At 44.4% G+C, this 12,517-nt stretch overlaps 1 protein-coding gene across 1 annotated transcript in view; it reads right to left on the bottom strand.

Moving 5' to 3' along the window:
- Positions 1-12,517, bottom strand: part of AK7 (adenylate kinase 7) — a 74,754-nt gene that overhangs the window by 41,157 nt on the left and 21,080 nt on the right. The window contains exons 5-6 of the mRNA XM_003408632.4: positions 10,821-10,931; positions 4,889-4,969 (exon numbers count right to left, since the gene is read on the bottom strand). Coding sequence (XP_003408680.1) covers positions 4,889-4,969; positions 10,821-10,931 — 192 coding nt within the window. The remainder of the gene's footprint in view (positions 1-4,888; positions 4,970-10,820; positions 10,932-12,517) is intronic.

The following is a 12,517-nucleotide window of genomic DNA, read 5'->3' on the forward strand; positions in this document are numbered from 1 at the left end:
GACAATGAATATGACACCGTTCTTCTTAAATGTGTCATCCCCAGCATAGTAGACCATATGATTGTCTGATTCAAAATGGCCAATAGGAGAGGTAGGCTAGAGACCTAAGTCTGAGAGTCATTGGCACTCAGTGGGAATGAACAAACCAACCCAAGGAAAGGCTGTAGAGGGAGAAGACAAGAGGGCCTAGTACAAAGGTCTGAGAGTGCCAACATTCAGTGGTTGAGTAGGTGAGAAGTAGCTGAGAACAGGCAGTGAAAATGTTTTCTTTAGCTTATCCTTCTCAGCTGTCATCTCTCTCATATCGAAACAAAAACAAACCAAAAAAACCCAACCAACCCTCTCTTTTTTAAAAAAATTATTTATTGTGTTTAAGTGAAAGTTTACAAATCAAGTCAGTCTCTCATACAAAAACTTGTACACACCTTGCTATGTACTCCTAGCTGCTCTCCCCTTAATGAGACAGCACACTCCTCCTCTCTATCCTATATTCCCTGTGTGCATTCAACCGGCTCCTGTCCCGCTCTGCCTTCTCATCTCACCTCCAGACAGGAGCTGCCCACATAGCCTCATGTGTCTGCTTGAGCCAAGAAGCTTACCCCTCACCAGTATCATTTTCTGTCTTATAGTCCAGCCCAATCCCTGTGTGAAGAATTGGCTTTGGGAATGGTTCCAGTCTTGGGCTTACAGAGGGTCCAGGGACCATGACCTCCGGGGTTCCTCTAGTCTCAGTCAGACCATTAAGTCTGTTCTTTTTATGAGAATTTGAGGTCTGCATCCCACTGTTCTTCTGCTCCATCACGGATTCTCTGTTGTGTTCCCTGTCAGGGTAGTCATCAGTGGTAGACGGGCACCATCTAGTTCTTCCGGTCTCAGGCTGATAGAGTCTCTGGTCTTTGTGGCCCTTTCTGCCTCTTGGGTTCATATTTACTTTGTGTCTTTGGTGTTCTTCATTCTCTTTTGCTCCAGGTGGGAACCAACCCTCTTTTGACTACACGTTTTCTTCTAACTCCTGCCTTCTTTTTCTGCCCCCCTTTAGGGTAAAATTCTTAAAAAGACTGCTCTATTCTCACCATCTTCCATTCCTTTCCTCTTGTTCCTTCTGGAACTTAATTATATCAAGCTTTCATCATACAACTCCAAAAAGTCCAGTGGTCAATTCTCAGTTCTCATTTTATTTGACTATCATGCTTGGCAGAGTACAGGGTCAGCGGAAAAGAGGAAAACCCTCAACGAGGTGGATTGACACAGCGGCTGCAATGATGAGCTCAAGCATAACAACGATTGTAAGGATGGCTCAGGACTGGGCAGCGTTTCGTTCTGTTGTGCATAGGGTCGCTATGAGTCGGAACCGACTCAACGGCACCTAACAACAACAACATCCATGGTATGTGACATAGTTGGTCACTTTCTCTTTTTTAGAAACACCTTCTTTCACTTGGCTTTTGAGACACTACCCCCTAATTTCCTCCCTAACCTCACTGGATACCCCTTCTCAGCCTTATTTCCTGATTCCCTCCCTGTAACTTCAAACTACTAGAGTGTTCCAAGGCTCAATTACCAGATGTCTTTTCCTTTCCATACTTCTCTAGGTGATGCCATCACTCCCATGGCTTTAATACCATCCATATACTGAGGGCTTTCAAAACAACATCTTTAGGCTTGGCCCTCTACCCTCGCCATGATCTCCAAACTCATATGTCCAACTATCTGCTCAGTATCTACACTTGGATTCCAGTCATCTCAACTTAAACTTAACATGCCCAAAACTAAGTTGCTATCTTCCCATTGCATAACACCCCTGACCTGCTCCATTTCCAGTCTTCTCCATCTCAATAAATGGCAATTCCGTATTTCTAACTGCTTAGGTTCATGTCTACTTTCTTCCTTACATCCAAGCTTTGAACAAATTCTATTGACTACTTTTCGAAATGTGGTGTTGGTGAAGAATATTGCATACACTATGGACTTCTAGTCCCCAAGCGTCTGTAAGTTTGTCATACTGTGGGGGCTTGTGTGTTGTTGTGATCCTGGAAGCTATGCCACCAATATTCAAATACCAGCAGGGTCACCTATGACAGACAGGTTTCAGGTGAGCTTCCAGACTAAGACAGAGGAGGAAGGACCTGGCAGTCTACTTCTGAAAAGAATTAGCCAGTGAAAACCTTATGAATAGCAGCAGAACATTGTTTGCTATAGTGCCAAAAGCTGAGCCCCTGAGGTTGGAGGGCACTCTAAAGACGTCTGGGGAAGAGCTGCCTCCTCAAAGCAAAGTCGACCTTAATGACGTGAATGGAGTTAAGCTTTTGGGACCTTCACTTGCTGACAAAGCAAGACTCAAAATGAGAAGAAACAGCTGCAAACATCCACTAATAATCAGAACATGGAATGTTTGAAGTATGAATCTAGGAAAATTGGAAACTGTCCACATTTATGCCTATTCCAAAGAAAGATGATCCAACTGAATGCAGATATTATCGAGTGATATCATTAACATCACACGCAAGCAAAATCATGCTGAAGATCATTCGAAAATGGTTGCAGCAGTATATTGACAGGGAACTGCCAGAACTCCAAGACAGATTCAGAAGAGGATGTGGAACCAGGAATATCATTGCTGATGTCTGATGGATCCTGGCTGAAAGAGAATACCAGAAAGTTGTTTACCTGTGTTTTATTGACTATGCTAAGGCATTTGACTGTGTGGATCATAAGAAATTATGAATAACATTTCAGAGAATGGGAATTTCGGAACACTTAATTGTACTTTTGAGGAATCTGTACATGGATCAAGAGGCAGTTGTTCGAACAGAACGAGGGGATACTGCATGGTTTAAAGTCAGGGAAGGTGTGCTTCAGGGTTATATCCTTTCACCATATTATCCAATCTGTATGCTGAGCAAATAATCTAAGAAGCTGGACTACACGAAGAAGAATAGGGCATCAGGATTGGAGGAAGACTCATTAACAGCTTGAGTTATACAAATGACACAACCTTGCTTGCTGAAAGTGAAGAGGACTTGAAGCACTTACTGATGAAGATCAAAGACCACACCCTTGAGTATGGGTTACGCCTCGATATAAAGAAAACAAAAATCCTCACAACTGGACCAATGAGCAACATCATGAAAAACAGAGAAAAGGTTGAGGTTGTCAAGGATTTCATTTTACTTGGATCCAGAATCAATGCCCGTGGAAGCAGGAGTCAAGAAATCAAAAGACACATTGCACTGGGTAAATCTGCTGCAAAAGACCTCTTTAAAGTGTTGAAAAGCAAAGATGTCACCTTGAGGAATAAAGTGTGCCTCAGCCAAGCCATGGTGTTTTCAATCGCCTCATATGCATGCAAAAGCTAGACAGTGAATAAGGAAGACCAATGAAGAATTGACACCTTTGAACTGAGGTGCTGGCAAAGAATACTGACTATACTAGTGACTGCCAAAAGAACAAACAAATCAGTCTCAGAAGAAGTACAGCCAGAATGCTCCTTAGAAGCAAGGATGGCAAGAATATGTCTCACATACTTCGGACATGTTATCAGGAGGGATCAGTCCCAGGAGAAGGACATCACGCTTGTAAAGTAGCGGGTCAGCGAAAAAGAGGAAGACCCTCAACGAGATGGATTGACGCAGTGGCTGCAACAATGGGCTCAAACATAGCAACAACTGTGAGGATGGTGCAAGACCAGACAGTGTTTCGTTCTGTTGTGCGTAGGGTCGCTATGAGTTGGAACTGACTCGACAGCACCTAACAGCAACAACATGGACTTCCGGAGGAGCAAACAAATTAGTCTTGGAGGAAGTAGAGCCAAAATGCTCCTTAGAAGTGAGAATGGTGAAACTTTTTCTCACTTACTTTGGACATGTCATCAGAAGGGACCAATCGCTAGAGAAGGACATCATGCTTGGTAATGTACAAGGTCAGTGAAAAAGAGGGGGATCCTAAACGAGATGGACTGATACAGTGGCTGCAACACTGGGCTCAAACATAGCCACGATTGTGAGGATGGTGCAGGACTGGGCAACATTTTGTTCTGTCATACATGAGGTTGTTATGAGTCAGAGCCGACTTGATAGCACCTAACAACAACGATACATGCAAAATGCAAACAAGTTTTGCTATCTCCATTTCTATCCAGGTCCTAGGCACTACCCTCTTCACTAGTCTCCTTCTGCTGCCTTTGCCCCACTACGATACACGAGGAGAATAATCCTTTTAAAACTTAGGGCAGATGATGTTACTCCTGTGCTCAAAGTTGTCTACTGGTTTCCCAGCTCACTCAGCATAATAGCTGAAGTCCTCACAGTGGGCTACACGTTTCTGCCTCAGTTCTTTGCCCTTGTGGTTCCCACTCTCTGGGATGCTCTTTCCCCAGAAAGCTGCTTAGCTCGCTTTGTGACTCCCTTTTGCTATCTGCTCAAATGTCACATCATTAGAAAGACCTTCCTCGACAATCCTATATAAGATATAACCTCCCAACTCCATCCCTGGCTCTCTCTTCCTACCTTTCCCTGATTTTTTTTTTTCCCATAGCATTTGTCAACCTCTGAAATATTCCACGTTTATTGGTTTATTATCTATCTATCCTCTTCTCCATCCCACTGGAATGTAAGCTCCGTAAGGGCAGGAAGTGTATTTTATTCTGTCCCCAATACCTACACAGTTCCTACACATGGTCAATATTCCTCTTCATTATTATGAGACTGGAGAACACAGGTTGTCGATAACGGGCAAGAAGTAGTTATGGCCTACTTCCATATCCTTTTCCTGTTTTGCTCTTATACTGCCCTAGCCACATCTGGAAGCAATCAGGAACACCTTCAAATTGTACGGTCTTACTGTAAGAAGCTTTAAAAAAAAAACTGGCACAGTCATTAGGAAGCCATACCTTAAAAAAAGTGTGTAAGATGCCTCCTTCCATCCCATACTGAAGTCCAGCAGCAACTACATAAGTCACAAATTTTCTGGGCTATCAAATAAAACACAGAAAAAAGCTAAATATTTTCTTAATTGTGTTGAGCCAGATGATTTTTAGTGGCTAAAAAAAGAGCACTTTAGGAACTTTCATCAGCTCTCTCAGGCTACTAAAGGATAGAAATAGTGTCCCCAAATTGGGGGAAGCACTACCACCCACACGATGAAGGAGTGCCTCTGACCTCTATTAAGATTTAACAGGGCTCCTAATTCAGCCAAATCCAGGGTTTATTGCTTGTGAAAACTTTATACCTGTCAGCACTATACTGGGCACAGAGCGGGAAAGGGAGAGATCAAATAGGCCCTTCCTGAAGACCTTTAATTATCTCGCAGGGGAGGCTGACACATATATAACCAAGCAGTGGGCAATGGGCCTTAATATTAGGATTTGATTGACATGGAGTATCCACTTCACCCCAGAAGGATAGTTTAGCAACTGGGATAATTTTCCTCAATAGTTAACCATTTTTAAAAGTCATCATAGTACCGTGAGCTACACTGTTGGGAAAGAGGGATTCTGGGATGGCGAAAAGCTTGAGGTAGAGATAATACACGGGGATACCTGGGTACTGACTCTTTCCTTTCATGCTCTCCTCCTCACACCCCAGTAACCATGCGGCCTCTTGTTGTTAGGTGCTGTTGAGCCGGTTCTGACTCATGGCGACCCTATGTACCACAGCATGAAACACCACCTGGCTGATATTTAATTCAGAAATCCACAGAGTTTAGCATAATCCCTGGTGTGCAATGACCACCGGAAGATTTGTTTAGGTTCAGCTAAACATTTGACTCAAAAGACTGCCGTGGTCTGCACCACTTCAGATCATGTATTTTTTAATCTTTGGCTAATTAAATTGGTTACTTAATATTACCTGAGAGAGAGTAATTTGTGAGAGTATGTGTGCGTCACTGGTCTCTTCTTGTCAACTCATCACTCAGTTAAAGCACTGTAGGTGTCAGAAATGAGATTATCAATAAAAATCCCCTACTACCAGGATGGGAACCCTGGTAGCATAGTGGTTAAGTACTACGGCTGCCAACCAAAGGGTCGGCAGTTCGAATCGGCCAGGCGATCCTTGGAAACTGTGCGGCAGTTCTACTCTGTCCTATAGGGTCACTATGAGTCGGAATCGACTCGATGGCACTGGGTTTGTTTTTTTACCACCACGATGGGAAACTCTGGTTGTAATGGTAAGAGTTACGGCTGCTAACCTAAAGGCCAGCAGTTTGAATTCACCAGGCACTCCTTGGAAGCCCTACGGGGCAGTTCTACTCTGTCCTATAGGATTGCTATGAGTCACAATCGACCCGACAGCAATGGATTTGGTCTTGGTTTTCACCATCATGGTTTGAGTCCCTGCGTGGTGTAACCAGCGGGCCAGTGGATAAGCTAAGCCAAGGGCAAGGTCACCTGGTTCCCTGGCTTTTCCTAAGTATGCTAGGTAAAACAGAAGTGACAATAGAAGATTCCCAAAAGGATTTACAAAGCTTATTAGCTTGAGGTAGTCCTGCGAACTCTCTCAAACCTCAGCCAGATGGACATGGAGTGACTTTCCAGGCAGAAATTAGGTAACTGCTGAAGTTTTAGATGTGGCAGGGAGGGAGAGTGGAGCTGAGAAATGGGGGCGGGGGTGTTTAAAAAACAAGGGAAAAGATTTTAAATGTGTGTGGGGGGGGCAATAAAGTAAAGAAATACCCTGTGTGGTGGTTAATGCTGTGTGTCAGCTTAGCTAGAACGTGATTCTCAGTGGTTTAGCAGACAGGGGACTAGGTGCCCTTCCATAGTGTAATCGCCTTCCATTTTGTGATCTGATGTGAGCAGCCAATCAGTTGGAAGGGGAATTTCCTTGGGGCTGTGGCCTGCCTCCAGTGTACAAAGAGATGTTCTGGCAAACCTCCTTCTCTCCCTCGATCCTGCACTCTTCTCACTTGACCTTCGGTTCTTGGGACATAAGCCTACAGAAGTCTCCAGCCTGCCATCAGACCTACAGGTTTGGGACTTGCCAGCCCCCACAAGTGGGTGAGCCATTTTCTTGAAGTAAATCTCTCTCTATATGTATTTATACGCTTCACTGGTTCTGCTCCTCTGGAGAACCCAGGCTAAAACGCTCTGTCTTCACTTACCTTCCCCAATAAAATAGTTAAGGAGGAAACTGGCTCCGTCCAAAGTTTTTAATTGTGACTAACTTTGTTTTAATATGTGCTGAACTTTTTTCCAGTGGATCGCTCTGGCTCGAGTCTGGACAAATGCGCTGGGAACTAATCAGGCCGAACTTGGGATTCAGACGTGGCCCATTTTCCTTAAGTGGGAACACACAAGATTTTGTTCAGCCCAGGATGGCTTAAAGGGGGTGTCCTGGCTGTTCTCGCCCCGGAGTGGCAGACCTGAGAGTGGGAGGGCATGGAGTGCCGTGCCCCCGGGGGAAATAACTATTCTGAGCAGTGAACTTCCTGCTACGTGCGATCGACACAGACAATTACAAATAAAATAAGTGGCATCAGCCCAGACCAGGCCCAAGGAAGAAGGCCAAAATCTGGTTAAAAAGCCAAACCTGTTGCTGTCGAGTCGATTCTGACCCATAGCGACCCCACAGGCCATAGTAGAACTACCCCATAGGGTTTCCAAGGAGTGACAACGAATTGGAATCAACTTGACAGCAACGGTGTTTTTTTTTTTTTTTTTTCCGGAGCCAAAAGTAGAGAACTGAAAACAAGAGTGGTAAGTAACAGAGCTGACAGTGAGGCAGCCCTGGGAAATGCTGGCCTCTTACTGTATTTTTTACGCAAATAACGCGCACGCTGTTTTTGCCAGCTGTCCAACCCCCTCGTGCATTGTTTTCCCTGGCACTTTGTGCATTGCATGTCTGTACGCATGTGTGGCACCCACACATCCGTTATTTAGGTGGGTGTGTCATTTGCAAAAAATACAGTAATCTAGGAGCGTGGGTTTTAAACCCATCTGGGCAGAGGAGACAAAGCCTTTGGCCTGGTACGGTGTGGAGTCGGAACCGTCCTAAAGAAGGGGACTTTGAAAGGTTAAACCCACAATAAGAGGACAAACGAGAAAAAAATCCACACTGTGAGCTCTTAGCTGCAGTGCCTGGTACATACTAGATCTAACAACTATTTGTTAAATGAATAGACTCTTATTTCCAAGGTTCCATCTACATGATGGAAAACACTGGGTTACAAAGGAGTCATTGTAATGATCACATTGACCAGATCAACGCTGTCTGCTTAATCTTAACTGTCCAAAAAAGACAGATTATGAAAACTGGGGGTGGGGAGGGAGAAGAAATTTTAAAATGAAAATTTGATTGTATCACTTAGAGTACAGGACAGATGTAATTAATGTCTTTCTAATAAAACAGATATTATGATACCATTTCTCCATTTTAGACCATCATTCACTCATGTTACTTTTATTTGTGACCAACGTTTTCACCCTATGAATTAGACATAAATGATGGACAAATCAGGATTTTTCTATTTTGGGCAATATTCAAAATTCAGTGAAATAGAAATTGGAGCCGAGATCATGTCTAGTCCCTTTATTTTATTTATTTAGTTTAATCCCAAAATTTTAATGACTTGGCTAAAGTCATAAGTTAATGGGTGTGCAAAGGGGCTGCTGTCACACACACCCAGGCAGTTCTGACTCAGCCTACGGGGTTTCCTAGGCCAGGTCTTTTCTCCCTCAGAGCGGCTGCCGAGTTTGAACCGCCGACCTTTCAGTTAGCAGCCGAATGCTTCATCATTGCACCACCAGGGCTCCTTAAACGAAAGGGCTAGAATTCCTAATTCTAACAGTGTGTTTTTAATACTCACAGTGTTTGTACTGTCAAAGCCTTTTACGTAGAACGGGGACTATCTGGGGACATTCCAAGTTCCTACTGTAATATCCTCTGAGACCACTAGGTGTCACCTTAGAACTACTATTCATGTCACTTCCTGCCGGTCTTCTGCTAATGGGAAAAAGGTAATGGGAACCTCCAGAGAATGAAGGGAGACAGTCCCTCCTGGAACCAGCAATGCTGCCGACAATCAGGATCTGCCTTTGCAAATAGGACACAGCAATGACTGTGAGGATGGCGCAGGACCGCGCGGTGTTTCGTTCTGTTGTGCGTTGTGTCACCGTGAATCAGAACCCACTCAGTGGCACCCGACAATAGAGCCCTATGAGGCAGGCGGCCTATTGTAGATAGGCTGAGCCCGCTGTTGGCCCACAATGGCTAGCTCCTCTCCAAAGCTGGGACCTTGAGTCAGTTTCTCTGCTTTGACTAAGAACCCAAAACTTCTCATGAATTTCTGAGAATATAAGACACTCTCATCTCTGATTTTAAATCAGCATAGTTCATCAAGATCCTTTGAAATGTTTAGTGGTTTGACAAAAACAAAATACCGTGAAGAAAAAGATGACTGCGCAGTCCTTGGCTCCCGCTGTTCTGCTGCCCAGAATTCTCTTTTCTATCGGGGGAGTCACCCACCCTTAAAAACGAAGCTGGCGGGCCAGTTCTGCCGTGGATTCACTGAGCGGAATGTTACCGAGGGCCAGCTGTGTGCCTAGGGCCCTCCGTGTTCTGCTCGGACCCTCCCCTCCCTTTCCTCTGGGCTCCCGAGACCATCTGTTCACGTTGTTATTAAAGGGCTCACTATGGAGTCCCTGGGTGGTGCAAAGAGTAAAAAACATGCTGGACTATGAGGCAAAAGGTTGGTGGTTCAAACCACCCAGAGGTTCCTCAGAAGACAGGCCTGGCGATCTGCTTCCGACAGGTCATTGCCTCGAAAACCCTACGGAGCAGTTCTACTCTGCACACATAGGGTCATCATGAGTCAGAGCCCATGCGACCACAGCAAACAGCTATAGGTGCTGATCGCATGTCTGCCCACCCACCAGGACGGGGTCTTCTTTGGGGGTGGGGGTGATATCTGATTCACTTAAAACATCTCCATGCAACTCTCTCTCGATATGGTAATGTGTAACTTGCAACGTTTTCCGACTTTCAAAGCAGGCTTTGTGAAGATACAAACAGCAGCGGATGAGTCTCAGTGTTGTGCTCCCTCTAACTAACCAAACCAAACCAAACCCAGTGTCATCGAGTCGAAACCCTGGTGGCGTAGTGTTTAAGTGCTGCGGCTGCCAATCTACCAGGCACTTCTTGGAAACTCTATGGGGCAGTTCTACTCTGTCCTATAGGGTCGCTATGAGTCCCTATAACTAGCTCTGCTTTTATAGGGGGAAATAATTGACAAAATTAAAGGACAGATATTTATGATGTATTTATAGCTTATTAAAACTCTTTCAAATCATTTAAGGTATTTCTGCTCACGTCCTAATGGAAACAGGAAAAACCATTGTTGCAACCACGGGGCTCTCGGCTCACTGGGCCGGACCAGCCACGGGCAAGGACCTCAGCATGTGCCTCTCGGCCAGACACTGATGCTCAGAGCTGGGGGGCGGCGCTGTGGGGAAGCTCAACAGAGAGGTGTCTGAACAGCTGAGACCATGCCTGTGAAAAACAGGCCCGGCCGTGTAGGTTGTTGCTGTGTGTCTTCCAGGCGATTGACTCATCACAGCCCTAAATGACACAGCAGAACTGGCCCATAGGGTTTCCGAGGCTGTAATCTTTAGCCACGGGTGGGATCGCACTGTCGACCTTCCGGTTAGCAGCCGAGCAATTAACAACTGCACCACCAGGGCTCCTTCCATCCAGGTAGCCCTCAAGAAAAAAATGAAACTGTTACTTTGCCCAGAGCTGAGCAAAGTAAACGAGGAGAAAGAGCCATCACACGCCACCTGAGAAAGGACTTTCCTTCCCCTAAAAGTTCCACTAGTCCAGACTTACGTTTTTACCAAATTTGAGGACCATTTTTTCAGCATTTATGTGATCCAGAAAATTAGGATGGTGCTTTCTCCTCCGATAATCCTCTTCAGTAAATGGAATCTCATTGTCATCCTGTTAAAGAGAAAAGGCCAGAGATGTGGTACCTTAGTCAGCTAGGTACCTACGACGTCTAAGCGCAAAGACCCTGGGCAGCTATGTTCCTTTAAGTGCAAATAAAGCTTAAAGCTACTGCTTATTTTAAAAGTCATTTTATTTTCTTGAGAATGCTTTAGCTAGCCACGTTTTATAATTCAAACTTAATCTAAACAAAATTAAAATTTTAAATATCTTTTTTTATCTTGTATTTTATTTGCCAGGTTGTCACTGTAATTCCTTAAGGCATAAAACAAACCATTTCTTTCTGTGTGTGTGTTTGTATGGTAAACAGACAGGTAACAAAACCTTTGCCATTTCACCAACCTTCACATGCACGGTTCGGTGACATTAATTATGCTCCTAATATTATTTAACCACCACCATTAGCCATTCCCAGCTTTTTCCATCACCCTTAACCATTTCTTAATAGTTCTTGCAATGTATGTGGCTCCATTTTTTAATTTAAAGTTTGTTTCTTCCCCTCTTTTCCACACGGCCCCTTCATTAAAAACCCATTGTCATCTAGTCAATTCTGACAGCGATCCGACAGGACAGAGTAGATATGCTCCCCAGGGTTTCCAAGGCTGTTATCTTTACGGGAATTCCAGAACACTGAACTGTGCTCAGGAGGAACCTGTACATAGACCAAGAGGCATCGTTCGAACAGAACAAGGAGATACTGTGTGGTTTAAAGTCAGGAAAGGTACGCGTCAGGGTTGTATCCTTTTCACCATTTTTATTCAATCTGTATGCTGAGCAAATAATCTGAGGAGCTGGACTATATGAAGAAGAATGGGGCATCAGAATTGGAGGAAGACTCATTAACGACCTGTGATATGCAGATGACACGACCTTGCTTGCTGAAAGTGAAGAGGACTTGAAGCACTTACCTGATGAAGATCAAAGACCACAGCCGTCAGCATGGATTGCACCTCAACATAAAGAAAACAAAAATCCTCACAAGTGGACCAATGAGCACCATCATGATAAATGAAGAAAAGATTGAAGTTGTCAAAGATTTCATTTTACTTGGATCCACAATCAACAGCCATGGAAGCAGCAGTCAAGACATCAAACAACACATCGCATTGGGCAAATGTGCTGCAAAAGACCTCTTCACAGTATTAAAAAGCAAAGATGTCACCTTGAAGACCGAGGTGTGCCTGACCCAAGCCACGGTGTTTGCAATCACCTCATATGCCCGTTAAAGCTGGACAATGAATAAGGAAGACCGAAGAAGAGTTGACACATGTGAGTTGTGGTGTTGGCGAAGAACATTCAATATACCACAGACTGCAAAACAATGAACAAATCTGTCTTGGAAGAAATACAGCCAGAGTGCTCCTCAGAAGTGAGGATGACAAGCCTTTATCTCACATATCTTCGGATATGTTATCAGAAAGGATCAGTCCCTAGAGAGGGACTTCATACTTGGTAAAGTGGAGGGTCAGCAAGAAAAAAGAAGATCCTTAATGAGAAGGACTGAGAGTGGCTGCAACATGGGCTCAAGGATAACAACATGAGGATGGTGCAGGACCAGGCAGTGTTTCATTTGGTTGTAT

Source organism: Loxodonta africana, chromosome 10, assembly GCF_030014295.1.
Source record: "Loxodonta africana isolate mLoxAfr1 chromosome 10, mLoxAfr1.hap2, whole genome shotgun sequence".
In the NCBI taxonomy this organism is placed as follows: Eukaryota; Metazoa; Chordata; class Mammalia; order Proboscidea; family Elephantidae; genus Loxodonta; species Loxodonta africana.